Source organism: Ornithodoros turicata, chromosome 10, assembly GCF_037126465.1.
Source record: "Ornithodoros turicata isolate Travis chromosome 10, ASM3712646v1, whole genome shotgun sequence".
Taxonomy (NCBI): domain Eukaryota; kingdom Metazoa; phylum Arthropoda; class Arachnida; order Ixodida; family Argasidae; genus Ornithodoros; species Ornithodoros turicata.
This window is the reverse complement of record NC_088210.1, coordinates 19269455-19284636: the sequence shown is the minus strand read 5'-3', so window position 1 is coordinate 19284636 and position 15182 is coordinate 19269455. Positions and strand designations below refer to the sequence as shown.

The 15182-nt window shown below is 41.5% G+C and overlaps 3 protein-coding genes across 3 annotated transcripts; 1 reads left to right on the top strand and 2 right to left on the bottom strand.

Annotated features, from left to right (window-relative positions):
• Positions 1-669: 669 nt before the first annotated feature.
• Positions 670-3283, bottom strand: LOC135370265 (large ribosomal subunit protein uL18m-like). The gene is made up of 5 exons (XM_064603977.1): positions 3182-3283; positions 2765-2903; positions 2587-2700; positions 1521-1638; positions 670-817 (listed from the first exon to the last, which is right to left on the bottom strand). The coding sequence occupies exons 1-5, from the start codon at positions 3270-3272 to the stop codon at positions 728-730; spliced, it is 552 nt and encodes a 183-aa protein (XP_064460047.1). The 5' UTR covers positions 3273-3283; the 3' UTR covers positions 670-727.
• A 191-nt stretch (positions 3284-3474) lies between these two features.
• LOC135370264 (small ribosomal subunit protein mS23-like) lies at positions 3475-4817 on the top strand. Its single transcript, XM_064603976.1, has 5 exons — positions 3475-3633; positions 3760-3924; positions 3985-4059; positions 4344-4470; positions 4650-4817. The coding sequence occupies exons 1-5, from the start codon at positions 3590-3592 to the stop codon at positions 4734-4736; spliced, it is 498 nt and encodes a 165-aa protein (XP_064460046.1). The 5' UTR covers positions 3475-3589; the 3' UTR covers positions 4737-4817.
• A 161-nt stretch (positions 4818-4978) lies between these two features.
• On the bottom strand, positions 4979-15053 carry LOC135369752 (probable ATP-dependent DNA helicase HFM1). Its single transcript, XM_064603269.1, has 33 exons — positions 14996-15053; positions 14873-14943; positions 14665-14803; positions 14449-14594; positions 14259-14339; positions 14031-14171; positions 13857-13903; positions 13097-13247; positions 12894-13026; positions 12190-12437; positions 12070-12117; positions 11967-12013; positions 11773-11906; positions 11266-11349; positions 11084-11175; positions 10772-10878; positions 10658-10705; positions 9882-9979; positions 8889-9023; positions 8738-8823; positions 7849-7932; positions 7639-7794; positions 7399-7498; positions 7245-7342; positions 7150-7186; positions 6923-7077; positions 6733-6844; positions 6580-6646; positions 6436-6524; positions 6278-6362; positions 5669-5780; positions 5374-5609; positions 4979-5154 (listed from the first exon to the last, which is right to left on the bottom strand). Exons 1-33 carry the CDS (start codon positions 15051-15053, stop codon positions 5037-5039), a joined length of 3543 nt encoding a protein of 1180 aa, XP_064459339.1. The 3' UTR covers positions 4979-5036.
• Between the last annotated feature and the right edge of the window lie 129 nt (positions 15054-15182).

Genomic DNA, 15182 nt, shown 5'->3' with positions numbered 1-15182 from the left:
CTTTTACACCCTCAAGCCAGCCTAGTGCCTTTATCATTTCAAAAGCACAGGACTTATCAAGAGGCCCTCTTGTTATCAACTTTCATAAAATCCTGGACACATCAGTGAGCAGCACTGAAGTGACACTCATGCACCTGTTCCCCGCATTTTTATCTGTATCTCTTCAGGATATAATAATGCACCGACCTTATCATTCTTATATAAAATTTTGGTCTCAAGGAAATGAGCAGCACACCCTTGACAATTTTTTAAATGTTCAACCAAGTTGCTAAAAAAAAAAAAAAAAGATAAAGGCACTAGGCTGGTTTGAGTGTGTAAAAGGGTAACCTTGCAGAAAAGGGCGTTGCTGGCTCAGGTTATTTAAGAAGCAGGTCTGTCAATAAAATACTGTTATCCCTGCATGAGATTTCTTATCGCTTTTAAAGTATGAACTACCAAACGGCCCAGTTTTTAACCATTTTGGATGTCAAAGGCGAGTAACGTAATGCATGTACATGAATCATTACTTCATGATCAGAGAGCAGTAAACATCCACCTGGAAACAGACTGTAAAGTGAAAATAACTGGCAACAGTACTGCAGCAAACTGTCATCAGACATGACCGAATCAACAGGTAACATTTGGATGGTGTACTATAAGAACCTTACTGTGACTTATACACAAACAATATTACATCAAAACTATTTATTTCACAAACAATTACCAACTAGATCAAGAATGAGAGGCGCTACGGGTCGTTAATTCTCCTCGGCAGGATGGGATCCAGCTCGTTGAGCGTTATGCCTTCTTTTTTCATTTCTTCCAGGAATGTTTGCAACTGAAATACAACAAAGAACACAGATGCGCCACAATGTAATATGCCCCCTAATGTATACAGGGGGTTTCGGTAACCATGTAAAACAATTGTAAGAAAAAAAAGGTAGGGGTGCTCTCTCCGTTGGAGAGGTCCGTGAGGTTTTGTGCGTAGGACTTACATTAGTGACTTTATATTTGTTTTACTAAATGACTAAAAATTAAATTAAATAGCAATCTAATTAATTTAACCTTACACCAAGCTGTAACACCAGTACGTTACAAAATACAAATACGTCAGATGCAGAAAAGCATTTTATGGAAGAAAGTCCAGTCAATTCATTAGTTTTCATTTTATAAAAATTTGATAAAATTACTTGCAGTACATGACAAAGATTCCCTGCAAATAAATGTGATTGATCGCATATTTACCCTTAGTATATGCCTGTCTATTAATTTTTTTTTTTTTAAACATGTTTACTGAAACACCCTGTTGATACCATTCCATAAGTGCATAAGCCACAGCGTTAGAATGCAAACAAAAACCAATCGAGAAAGTTTTCAAAATGTCCACTAAAGCAAAGATGCCATGCCCTTTGAGGTCTCATCGTAGTGTGGAAATACAGTATTTTTACAGCATTTTAAAATACAGTAATAATAGTATTTTTTAATATGAAATTCTGTATTTACAGAAATGTTCAGACAATGTTTGATAGGACAATACTTACACGTATTGATGCGAGTTCACCCGAGTCAAAAAAGGTGTGGAGGAACAGGATCCCACTTTCTAGGCACCTACGTGCTAACACCCTCGCAACATTCGCTGCTGCACTTCGGTCAATGTTACTGTAAAATAATAAAAGAAAGGGAGTAAGGCAAAAAAAAAAAAAAAACCTTTGGGAATGTTTGCACCGTGGTACACCCAGGGTACTGTACTTTCAAGTAAACTTTCTGCTAATTTATCTGGTGAAAAAAAAAAATTCCATGTGTGAATACCAAAATGTTGCGTGTACATATCTTGTGTTGAACAAGTGCGACTTTACAAGTGTGAGAAATGCACAGTGCAAGTCAGATTTGCTTGTCGCCTTTATTACATGTACTGCTCGCGACATGGTTGTCAGAAACCTCCAGCCTGTGGCTGAGTGGTGCCCTATTGGAGGTGTCGCATACGGAGGAATTATACCAATATGGTCTCCTAGGGGAGGCTATCTCCTATCCCTCTCTCTCACTAGCAGATGACACCCAGATATCTGACCATTATCTATTCAGACAGGTGACGGCTGAGCACTGCCTCCCCTGGGAGTCTGTATTGATATAGTTGCTTCAAGAGAGACACCGAGCCAATAGGGGAGATTTCAGACAACTGTGTCGTGAGCAGTATGTCAATGCTAGCAATGGAGAAGCAGTCATTATTTGCATACTGCGACAAACACTCACAGCCAACATCACAGGATAAATATGCTTTTGGCTCTCAAGAAACTATGCAAGTAGGTCAGCTTTCTGCACAGCTCCATGGTCCCCTCTTTCCCCTGTTGCCCATGGAGCAGCATAAGGGGGTAGCAGCTCAAGGTGAGGAGCATGTGGTTTCCCCTTATTGTGGCCTTGCAAATGGACAGACACTTCGTTATGCTGCTGCTAATGTTTTCAAAATGGCTTTCCTCAGTATCAGCCTCAATTCCTACAGTTTGTGTGGCAGGCACTGATGGTGACTTTTTTTCTTTTTTTTTTCACATATATTCATTGTTAGTAGAGGTGCCCTTATGTGTAAACAAAACAGTGTGTCTCAACATTTACCTAAATAACTGCTTCTGGATGCCCCACTCCGTTGTAGACGCTGTAAGAACAATCTTCCCAGTGTTGTGAACGACTGAGGCAGTGATGTGTTTCTGAGTACGTTCTACCAACAGCCTGAAACGCATACAATTCATCATGGCTTCGATTGGCAGCAATAGTGAGATCGAATCATCCTTACTTGTGCCAATAATTGCGCGGTGGATTGTCCAGCGCATATCCAAGTGGTTTTGCAGCTAGTAGCATCTGCTCTAAGTTACGTGGGTTCCTGTTCACAAATTGCCTTGATACGCGGTCATTTTCACTCAGGGGCTCACTCGCTGCGAAACAATATAATTTTTAATTATTTTCTTTTTCCTGTTCGTCAATCTGAAAACCATATCACGAGGCAGCACCTATTTAGTCACAATTGTCACACTCTGAATAAGATCGTCTTAGCAAGAGTGTGAAAGCAATCACTTGAACTCAAATAATCCTAAGTTTCTCGCATGCGACTTCACAGCGTGACTGCAGCTACATGCTCAATTTTCCTCTGACATGACATATCGCATGAAACTCCTGATTTCAGAGAGTGGTGGAAGACACTGGCACACTATACCTGCTACTAACGATGCAGTATGTCTGTTAAAAGCATCAACACAGACGCGTTTTCTGAGACAAACTGAACCACAACACCGCGCTAACGCCATATTTGCTGCAGTTCCCGTTTCGTTCTTGTTGCATTGACCGCAGTTTCGCATCACGGATTCACAGAACCTGCACCGTTGTTTTGCATCCTGTAGAGTATCCTAAAAATTAAGTTGTCGACTTCCTACAGAAAATACACATATTTTTTTTCCCCATTGACATAAGCCTTAAAATTAATACACAGTGGTTCGGTTTCCATGGTCACGTTGGTCACGTGCTCACGTTCACCGCGAAAACGACAAAACTGTAGGCGAGGTGTACTACCGGACCGCTACTACTGAAAATATCCTGATTTAATTCCTCCCTTGTAAAGTAAGAAATGGCTGGGAGTAGGACACACAAATTGGGCACAATTCTAACCAGGTAAATAGCTTCTAACTGCTCCAGTTTGCACCGTTGTCCGGTGCTTACCTTGTGCTTGCATTTCCAAATTTCCACTCTCTTCATACAGAGTTTGTGTGTTTGAGATGATCTATTTGGATATTTCAGAGTTCAAGGTCTTATGAAAGCTGAGGCATTAAAATATGAAGACAGGCCTCTGTGGTACGATGTTTATGAAGCCTTCCCTCCAATAGATGAACCAAACTATTACAGAGTACCACAGAACAGCACACCTATACGTAATATATTCTACTCGGAAGACGTCATTCGTGCGTAAGTTGATTTCCACTAAAGGAGCTTATACGTGTGCTGAGCGCTGCTTCTTTTATCCAGGAGGTTTGTGAAAGAGTTCGGGCAAGGTGGTGTCATTGATCTGGGGAATCCCCAATCAGTTTCTAACTGTGAGAGGTAAGCATTGGGTCTCTTTGATATTTTGTGGTGGTGTTCTATGGACCAAATGTACACTTACCTGTAATGAAATCGTTGACTATATTTTATTGAAAAACACAGATGTTGAGGTCAGTAGTGTAGTCAGTTTTTCTCTTCGTTTTTTGGGCCATTGATGGAAAATCCGATGGAGTTGGGGGAATCCCGAAGCCCCATAAGCACTTCTTGCCACTACGCCCCCAATCTGTACATCTGTATCTGTATCTGTACATCTGTACTGTACGCCACTTCTGCTCTCATGACAGGTTTGTACAGAAGTATCAGCATATTAAGAAACACTCGTCCCAAATGACAGAAGATGAACTTTTCAAAGCTGCAGAAGATGCTCTTAGTGCTGAAGGGTTCCGTTTACGTCATGCGATACGCCCCATGGTAAGGCACAAATATGTTACATCATCTTATCTGATCCCTGTATGTAGTTTCTCCAACTTGAGTTCCTTGTGCCCAGCTTGTTTCCACTGTGGTGGAGTCATTTTGTATATTCTTTATTCTGTGATTGCTATTTTATTGTGTATACTCCATTGCTCATTCCCTTTTTTTTATTCTTGTAGCAAGGGCAAAATGAAAGTCCCAGCAAACAGGCACCGCTCTCTGAAGAGTATGCTGACATGCAAAAAGATACAGCCACAAATCAGTGAAGGTACGTTAGTGGAGAACATGTACATAGGAATAGGACAACATAGTCACTGGCAAAAGATTAAAGACAATACTGACCCTTACTATTTGTTGTGTTAAGATAATAAGGTGGATGTGACGGAAGCATAACTGCTCTGAGTGCAACTTTATTGACTTTTATCTTCAGCACTACAACAATCTTGTGCTGTTTAGCGACATCTTAGTTGACATTTCAAGAAAGCTTAGCGTTTGCCAGTTGATGAAGATGAGTAACGTAAGATACATGAATGTGGCACATAGCCTTGAAGCACGAGCGAGATGTGCTAATCTTCTTCTGCGTTGATGTCGAAGTAACCCTTCTTGCAGTATCGCTGGTTGACAATGCTGATTACTCTTCGAAGCTCTTCTTCGGGGTCGCCAAAATATTTTGAAATAGCATCCCTGCAAAGATGATGTGGGGAGAAATTAGCTCGTGCAACACAGTGTGTCGGCATACACTGTACGTGGTGCAGTGCACAACTAAAAGTGCATTTAGGCAGTAGAATTGAAATAAGCATTTGTCAGCAATATAATGCTTCCCAAAAAGGTGCAATAAAATGATAAAAAAGGGGGAACAGGCATTTCCTTAAATCTCCAGCATCCAGCCATTAGATTTCTTACTCCAATGCTTCAACACATTCTCGCTGTACTGGTTTTCTTGTTGTAGAACAGCCTGCAGCACTTTGTTCGAGGCCGTTTGAGAACCACGGTGATGAAATGTAATTGGAGGATGAAGGTCCACATCCCACACGTTCACCTCCGCCGATTCCATGTCGTCTTTGAGTCTTGGGGCTCACATTAGGAATGTTACTGGTAGACGCAGAACCTTTGTTCTGAACATGGTTGTCCTCATGATCCTGCAAGGGATGTTGTTCGTTATTTTAAATGCATTGAATGATGACCAGGCATGTTGTACCTCAATGTTGGCTGTCTCAATTATGCATTCATCTTGAAGTACAGCACTGTCTATTAAAAAGCTGTTGTCTACTTCACCAAACAGGTCGTCTACTTCTAGGCCATCCAGTGAACTAGGAAAGATTGCAGTAACTTATTATTAAGGGAAAACATTGGTGTCTAATCCATGTTTCAGGAAAAAGCTATAGCTTTCACATATGATGAACAGCTTTTTTTTTACATCTCGCTCATAACTGTTTTTCGTTAAAGTGAAGAGACATATCCCTTGGTCTACTAGCATGACAACTACTATTATTTTCGTTGATACTACTACACGAGGTGTTTGTTTTCATCTGTTAGAGATTTTTTAATAAAAATGCTATGATGTCAGCATAGATGTTGTTGGCTCTAGCTCTATAAGAAAATTGAACAGATAAAAACAAATACCTTGTACGTATGTTACTACACGTCGGTTATTACTACAACTACTTTGTCTAATGATACATAAATCATCTCCCAAATCAGCATCATGACCTACATAAACACCCATATATGATGCACTGTATGCCAAGAATCAATATTTTGGTTAAAGTGCTACCCCCAAAGTTACACCCAGTGCATGTAAACCTACTCATCAACTTCGAGGTCAAAATCTTCCCTGTGTCTGGTTCGTTTTGATCTTTCAATGCTGGTGGCAGATGAAACATTGCTCGCACCTGCAGGCATTTGAGAAAAAATGGCATCGACTCTCTTGAATAACTAAAAGTGCTACAGTGTTGTCAGACATACCAGACAATAGAAGCTTATCCTGTACCACTGAAGGCTGCTTTACATTAACATTCGGGCGCGGAGGCACAGCACGGGCACGGGAAGCTTGGCTGAAACCGCCTTCTCGTTTTAGACTCATTACAGCACACAAAAAATGGAGAATACCTTGAAATGTGTATCTCTCTCTCCGGTTTATGGTCCGCAGTAACTTTCGGTTGCTTCAAGGTGCTCTCTGGGAGGACGCATCTTAGTCATCTCATTTCCACATTCATTTTATGTTTATGTATTTAACTTTTTTCCCACTCTGACATTTCCTACCTCCTACAGATTCCTGTGCTGCTCCCGTTCCATTTTCTTGCACTTTCCTCTTTCTCTGTGAGAGGCTGTGGAATATGGGAGCAATGTGATTGGATGGCTGGGGTGCTCTGCCCTGTAAGATATTGCATACACTGTGTAAATGAAACGCTCTTGTAGCGGTAGTTATGCGTAGGTTAAGTTGTATTAGTACTTTGAAGTAAGGGGAGCGAAGAGGTACGTCTGTGTGCGGTAATGAGTTCCTCACGAACTCCGTCTGCTTAGTTGGTGTCCACTGTGCCTTGCAGCAGTTGTGCTTGCACGCTGTCTTGTCATTGCACTTGTGGCCGCAAGTTGATGGCGTGGCACCTGCGTTAGTATACCACCATCCGTGTCAATGACTTAAACTAATCCTTTTCTCGATTCTTTCACGGCTTATACCATTGCTTTGAGCGGGCTTCGGAGTTGATGACCTTGCCTGTAATAAGTGTTTTCGGAAGTTTCGTGTAACGTAGCTGCTGTCAATCTTGACATACCTTTGGTGTCTTGCTAAAGATGCCTTGCTGATCCGTCTCAAGTTTCTTGAGAGGCGTGAGGTACTTTGGGGTGAACGTCATCCGTATGTCCACCCCAACTGTGGGTGATTCGTAGCTTATGCAAGAATACACTTAAATACTAACTTAAGCTTACCAATCTTCTCATTGACGACATTTACTGTCAGTTTTTCCCCGCTGGCACTTCGTGTCACAGTGAGTGTGCGTTTCCATGGTCCACAAGAAGTTAGAACACGCTGCCTAATGAAGTACATGAGTTAGAGCATGTATAGATTTTTTGTAAATATAATTGGTAATTAATTTATGAGATTATCATTAGTATTAATTAATTAATCAATGGTAAGCGATAGTAATCTAGAAGTCTCTAGTGTAAGACTTGCTCAATGCGCTGGTTTAAGACAGGTTTGTCGTCAGCATCGCCAACAAGGAGGTGTACGGCTGGCTGAAACATGGCGTTTCCCTGGTTGTCCTCAGCATTAGTCAGCCTCAGCGTGACACAAATTGCTGCGCGATTGTCTTGTACCGGTAACGCCTGACGGGAGAGTGGGTCAGTCAGATCTTAATGAGTTGATTGCTGGCTCGTTACCTGATCCACTGACACATCATATCTCGGGAACCTGCGGACAGCCTCGATGATTTGTGATCCAAATGGAGGATTTCTCTTGACAATCTAAGATAGATAGATAGATAGATAAGATAGTGTGTGTACGAGAGATGGAAGGGTTCATGGGTTCATATTTGGTCTCTGTGAATAGTCTTTCTAAAACTGAAGCGAATAGGTAATGTAACTGAACAGGGGACTCACGCTGCACATGTATGGATATAAACATTCATGCTGCGTGCTTATGCAGCATGTACAGCTCATGTCAACCTTAATAATAACACTGGAGAAAAAAATATGGTCTTGTTCGCGAGCGCGATTACTGCAACCCTTGGGGCCGTGAGGAAAACTTAATCGAACAAAATTATTCTGTCCGTTTCACACAAGGATTTCGTTCACTTAACATTCCCCCAGTGCCCCCATGGGGGCTGTTATAGCGCTCGGAATTTTTTTCTCGGAAAAAACAAATTTTTTACAGTGTTGTTATTAAGGTTGACGGGAGCTCTACAGCGCTGGACAAAAGTTTACGTAACACACACAGCACATTGCTTCCTCAGAGTAACTCGCAAGCGTGAATGTGACTGTACGGACCTAGACATGTGCCTGGGTAGCCCAGCCACATGCTGTTTGCAAGTCCGTACGGTAGCATTCGCTGCTAGCTTGTCGCTCTGGGGAAGGAATGCGCCGGAGCGTGTTCCGTAAACTTTTGTACTGTACATACAGATCATACGGTCTTAGAAAAATTAAAAACATCAGAAAAAAATTCATTTAGAAAAAAAAAAGAAGAAAACAAATAGAAATATTCACACGACCCTGGTTCTTATAGCATGCACTCATTTGCACTTAAAAGTAAGTGTGCAAAGGTTTGACTTGCCAACTCTAGCTCCCTGGGATTGGAGCTCATGATTTTTTCCAAGCTGGTGACGCCAGCTTTGACAAACGCATTTGACAGAGCTACACCTGCGAGCAGAAATATATGTTTTTGCTCGCATCAAATTTATACGGGCGGAACTGTCTGGACTTACCTATTTTGTTTATCTGTCGGGCGACGTGATGCGAGTTCTCCCAGAGCTTGGCTTGTAGACACTTGCACAAGGTCACTGCATTGACTATGCTGCTGAAGGACTTCTGCTGCCTCTGCAGTATGTACTCGAGCAGGGCTACATTGGGGTTGCATACAATGAGGCTGGTGAAACAGTGGTTAAGTTGGTATTCCTGAGCTGAATTTGTCAACAAAATCTGATGGCGATTTTTGGGTTCTACATCACATGTAAAGATGTGCGGGTAAAATTACTAATCTACGAAAACAGTGGTATCAATACTACTTGGATCAGCTAGCCAATGTTTTTAAGCACATTACTGGAGCTGGCTCTCTCTGGTGGTGCTTTCAAGCAATGTGAATGTTTGACCCAGAACATGAATCTTGTTATAAACGAAATTTCTTTAGCATGTCTTCATGATTGAACACAAGTGAGGGTGAAAGCAAATTTGTAGTAGTATCTAGAGCATATCTGTTACTCCTCGAAAAGCTTTGAATTCAGTACAGTGAGTGTTTCAGGTTTTATGGTTAAGATTTTCGTAGTTTCACATTTGTGGTCGTTTTTCGTTTACACTTTGCACCTATTTTATGTCGATCTGTTAGTTAACCTGTCGCTAACCTATTGGTTATACAAGTAAATATGATAATTGCACTCGTAGCTAGGTGGGTTTCATGGGATCCAACTCTCCCCACCCCCAAAACTCGTACCTTTGAAAGTGCACTTAGTCCCTGTTTGTGGACACGAGCTGCCCGCAAACAGTGGGCCTTTGTTTCGAGAGGCAGCAAATAGTAAACACATTAAGTTAGATTAAAATTATTCTGGTAGCCGAGTTGTGGGGGGGACCAGTCATAGCAAATACCTTTGTTTATGAAATGGTACCAAACTGTCGAAGTGAAACGACGACGTTAGTGGAATGCCACTTCGTAGATAACAGGTGAACATTGCAAAAGGAACGAGATTCATAAATTCATAATCCACCTTTGGAGAGACGTTGGCCAACCCGCAGGATGCGTGATACATCTTGTCCTAGAGATGGGTCTGCTATTGGGAGACAGCCCAGAATGGCTTGCAGTAAGCTGCATAGAAATTTAAAATGTCACTAAAATTATAACTAATGCTATGACTTGTGATGTTTCCACTTAAAGAGATTTGAGCATTTACTTTACTAGTACCACTTACTAGTACTACTACTTTACTAGTAGTTTTCATGGATTTCAATGTGTTTAAAAAGAGATTGTTACAGCCTCATGGTCAGAAAGTCACCCTTACAATATTGAGAATCAAACAGAGTTAAAATTGTACATGAAACTTGTAACACCATACATAAACTAAGAGGCTTATTACAATATGCACGTGTTACACTGCATGCAGATGTGTTGAGGGGAAAAAAGATTCTACGGGTTGTACTTGGCGATATACGGACCCTTGAGCACGCACCTGCGTGAAGCTCTGCCGTCGGAAGGGTGAGGGTTACGACAATACACATTGGCTCTCATACGCATGTGACTTCCCAAGATGCATTGCATACATGTATCATATGCTTCTTATCCGTATCTCTCTGAACACATGCTCAAAGTCGACCAATTTATATGTGCGATTCTGTTGCAGTAATTTTGGAAATTGGAACGCTTCTTATTTGATTTTATTCTCAGTCAATTCAATTCCGCACAATAGCAGGCCTGCCTAAGTCCAAGGACTTTATAACAGAGGCTTTATAACACTTTATAAAAGGACTGCTATAACAATCAGCTTACCAGTTCACCTTCATGTCTCGTGTCTTGATGCGGCCTTTTAGAGGGAATCTAAAAATATGGTGTGAGCTTACGTGTGAGCTGATGCACTGATATGATCAGATCTCCATTGGTTACCGTATTGTTGTGGATGACTTGCTGCTGTTTAGTGCATTCAGAGTCATTTTTTCACTCGTTCTCAGTTGAATGTCACTGTACTCCGCACATGTAGACAACATTGTCACCTGTCAAATTAATGAAAATAGTCTTCAGGTGTGTTTCTTTACCTTACAGATAGCACAGTTTCTGGAGACGTATGGAGACAGATATTGCATGCAAAAATTGAGAAATGTCGTCGAAGCAGTAATGGAAATTGAACGTTTGTTCAGTTCAGTATGCACAGTGGAAAATATAGGATCTTCCGAAAATTCTGTGATTAGAAACGCTTACAAGTTCACAAAGGGTGACTCTCTGTGGCATATCAGCAAACTTCTTCATTGTTTCGAATGAAATGCTGTATCGAGCCATAACACGGCCAGCCTCTGGAATGAAATATGGGAAGGCAACTTAGTTATGTTTGTAATCAGAATTCTTGCTGAACTTGTAGCTGGTAACAAGCCAGGTCCATTTACCTGTTGGTGTCAGCTCTGTTGAATCAGCATTCATATTTACAAGCTGAACAGCAGCAAGCGCATTGATTCCTTTGAGACAGATTTCTAAAATATAATTTAAGAAAAGAAAATTGTAAAAATTGTGTAAAAAACACACGTGTGCAATGTGTTTCAGTGGGTGGTGTTTCAGTTCTTTGGAGTTCTGTGAACCTCACGTTATGATCACATCCCCTGTGGGTGGTGTTACACTGGTGTTACACTGGTGTTACACTGGAGTTACACTGGAGTTACATGCTAGAGGAGCCATTCATTTGGCCAGCACAAGTGGACTGGTGGCTCCAGCATTATATGCATAAATATAATTTTTGTTCTTACCATGGAGTTTGGTTTCAATTTTGTCAGTGCTGAGGCCACTTGGAATACCTGCTAGGTTATACGACGAAACGCTTAAGAATCAGTTGTGTGTGAGCCGTCGCTTGTGCTACATAGGCAACTCCTATACAAGTCAAATTGTACTTTCGCACTTGCCATAGTACGTAGGGTTCTTCAAAACACGAGTGTAAAAAAAGGTAGACTTTATCCATTCTACGCTTTCCGATAGGTCGGTTATAGTATTAAGCACAATTTCGGCATTCAGGTGCTCCACGATGCTCTTGTGCAGGCTGAAAAGTAAACATAACTTTAAGCATTATTAATGAGTTTCTGTAACACGTTAGTATTACCTGCTTTCGACCATTTGTGTTCCGTGCAGGAAATTTTCATACTTTTCCTAGATTTAAATTCACCGTGTATCACGCAATCCGACACACAAGTTAGACTTACTACCTTTAAAGAGTCCTTTGTCATGATGACCGCTGTTCCAGATGTGTCAAACTGAAAAAATATGAAATCTGTCTTCTGTGCTGCCACAAAAAAAAAAGGGGGGGGGGGGGGGCAGTTGCTAACCTGCGGTCGTCCTGCACGACCGATCATTTGAGCAACCTGGTGGTCGGGGTAGACTGTGCTCTTCCCGTGGCTGTACGTCGTGGTAGATTTTATGATGACAAGATGAGCTGGCAGATTAACTCCCATAGCCAGTGTACTGGTCGAAACCAGTACAGGGAGGTCACAAGACTGAAACATTTCTTCGATCATTGTCCTGTCGTTCATGCCCAGTCCGGCGTGGTGGTACGCTATTCCTGCTGACAGCAGTTCTGCAGGGGGAGACGTACATAGTGGCACACACAAATTTACTAGACATGTGCAAAAAATTTTTTTTAAAAGTGTAAATTGTAAAAAAAAATTGTAAAACTGAAGTGAATCATGGCAGTGAATACGAAGCAAACAGACACATAGCCAAAACAAAATGCGAAGTGAATAGTCATATAACTGGACTGAACACACATGCAGCATGTATATGTAATAGTATACATATTCATATAGATCAAAATATGAAGTGTTGTTCACTTTGTTTTATGCCCTCTCTTGTACAGGTCTTGACCTTATGTGCGCAGGTTCGGAACAAGTTTAATATATTTGGTTAGGGAAAAACATTGCTTCGATTCGAAATACGAATATAGAATTTTGTATTTGCTTCGTAAAGATTCGAATGTTCGCACGTGCCTAAAATTTACGATTATATGTAGGCATTTTGTTGAGGGTGTGCATACCCTTCAGCTTGCTGTCGTGAAGTAATGCAGCCCTCTCTATCAGACGTTGCAGTTGAGCAGCGCTAGCAGCAAAACGGGAGCACTTGGCAATGGTCGTGGCTGTCTGCACTACTCCCTTCCGTGTCGAGCAAAACTAAGACAGACGGGTTGGCTTGTAAGCTTTTTCAGAGTAAGGACTATGTCGCCTGTTGTCTTATACTTACCACAATGGTGGGTTTGCCCTCTGAGTACGAATTAATTATTGCAGGGACCTTGTAGGAGAGTGAAATATCAAACTTGAACTCTCCTCCCTGTCGGTAGGGGTACCCGATGACAACTTTCTTCAGTTGGACTGGCCTATGGGATTCACCAATGCTGGTGGATAGGAAGTATGTTAGCTCTCTGCCAGTACACAGATATCGGACTTATGTATACAGTACTTAGTAAGTCACCTTCGTGACCTCACAGTATATACAAGGACCAATCAAGAGGTATCCACAATGGACTTATGTTTTAAAAAAGTAAACCGCTTACGAATTTGAAACTCAGTCACCATCGAGGTAGTTCCTTTTGGAACCAACACACTTAGTCAGGAGCTGTTTTCACTGACTAGTTTTAATGAAGAAATTAAATAAAATTATTTAAATAAAAAGAAATTAAGTAAAGTTATTTAAATAAAAAATTTAAATTAGGATATTTTAAAAAATTATTTTTAAGAAATTAATATGATTTCAAGGTGTTTGGGAGATTCACATGTACGAATGCAATGAACCAACAAACTGCAACGTTTGGCAACGAGTGCCAAAGTTCTAAAAACGTATCAGACACTGAAAGCAGCTCTAGGCTAACTGTGTTGGTTCCGAAAGGGACTATCTCAGTGGAGTCCAAGTTTCAGACTTGTTTTTGCTTTAGTAAATATAAATTCATTACGAAATTTTTTTATCGGTCCTCGTATGCGTACATCGTACTGGACACACTACTTACACGTAATGCTTTCCTGGAGAATCTTTCGATCCAAGCCACTCTGCTACCTAGTAAAAAAAAAAAAAAAAAAGGCGAAATATTTGGAACACAATGCAGAATGTGATTACGCGCTTCCCTCACAGGTGCAGACCACACGAGTTCTTAAGGTTTTGTGAGGTTACTACGGTAACTCACATCATCCGCATTAGGTATTGTTGCAGAGACACCAATGAACCTGAGACCTGACGCTGATTTTTGAGCTGACTGCATCGTTTTCATGCGACTTACAACAGCCTCTAGAACGGGCCCACGGCTGTCGTCGCTTAGCAGATGGATCTGAAACAAAAGCTCCTTCTCATTGGGCTTCCTGCATATGTTTCCTATTTCATCCTCGTGGAGAATTCGAGAAACTCGCGAGAATACCTCATCAATAAGGAAGAGTGAGACAGACTTCATAAGAGTAGGATGATCCCTCCAGCGGCGGGTAGCACTCTCCCACTTTTCCTATTTACAGTATGAGGCACAGTGCGTATAGTGCGTAGGCCGCTTGACGGCTTCTAATGCGGAGCCTCGTGACCCTCTGCTTATACTTCTAGAATGTGTTGTAACATACCGGAGTAGTCAGGACAACATCGGCGCTTTCCAGTGCTCGGCTGTCATCGGTGTCTCCAGTGAACTCCGCACAGGAGATGCCATGCGGACGAAACTTCTCTTGCCAATCCTTGTAGCGCTCCGCACAGATCGCCTTCAGCGGTACCACTGCAGTGATTGAAGTCAAATTTTTATTTAGAATTACTCCGATAATTAAGCACTGAACTGTGTGACTTACTATGGATTGCTCTGCTGCTTCTATCAATTTCTTGAAAACTTTTCCGCATCAGAAGGCGTATGAGGGCCAGTTCAAAGATAACAGTCTTTCCAGACCCCGTGGGGGCAGCTACGACGAGGGAACTGTCCGAGTTCATCACCTGTTCGAGACGACATTCTGGTATTGACCTTTTGCCACAGTCTTACTGTACATAGAGCTTGTTTCTTACATCATCAAAAACTTCAGACTGCACCCTGTTGAAGTAAGGGAATTCCTTGAAGATGGAGCAATATTTTTCAGCTGGAACGTTAATGTCAAGGTTTGTGCATTCAAGGCAGTATTGACGTAGTACTTTCTAGCATGTAGCGAAGGATACGGAGCTCATTGACAGCCTTTAAGCCTCTGGGCATCTTCGGTGCATTTCCTGTAATGGGTAGGATAATTTTTTAATGCCTATGAACTGTGTGGAAAACTTTACTTTGCATTACCGGGTTGGCGAGGGTAACCACCTGTTACAGTGGTGCCAAAATTAAGTGATC

Excerpts from the sequence above, each read along its gene's own strand:
- LOC135370264 (XM_064603976.1), top strand. The coding sequence starts at position 3,590 with ATGGCTGGGAGTAGGACACACAAATTGGGCACAATTCTAACCAG. Across the intron at positions 3,925-3,984 it reads TCGGAAGACGTCATTCGTGC|GAGGTTTGTGAAAGAGTTCG; the intron begins GTAAGTTGATTT and ends TCTTTTATCCAG. Across the intron at positions 4,060-4,343 it reads TCAGTTTCTAACTGTGAGAG|GTTTGTACAGAAGTATCAGC; the intron begins GTAAGCATTGGG and ends CTCTCATGACAG.
- LOC135369752 (XM_064603269.1), bottom strand. The coding sequence starts at position 15,053 with ATGCCCAGAGGCTTAAAGGCTGTCAATGAGCTCCGTATCCTTCGCTAC. Across the intron at positions 12,014-12,069 it reads TGACAAAGGACTCTTTAAAG|GAAAAGTATGAAAATTTCCT; the intron begins GTAGTAAGTCTA and ends ATTTAAATCTAG. Across the intron at positions 8,824-8,888 it reads CCGACAGATAAACAAAATAG|GTGTAGCTCTGTCAAATGCG; the intron begins GTAAGTCCAGAC and ends TTCTGCTCGCAG.
- LOC135370265 (XM_064603977.1), bottom strand. The coding sequence starts at position 3,272 with ATGGCGTTAGCGCGGTGTTGTGGTTCAGTTTGTCTCAGAAAACGCGTC. Across the intron at positions 1,639-2,586 it reads ATCCAGAAGCAGTTATTTAG|TAACATTGACCGAAGTGCAG; the intron begins GTAAATGTTGAG and ends ATTATTTTACAG. Across the intron at positions 818-1,520 it reads GTGAACTCGCATCAATACGT|TTGCAAACATTCCTGGAAGA; the intron begins GTAAGTATTGTC and ends GTTGTATTTCAG.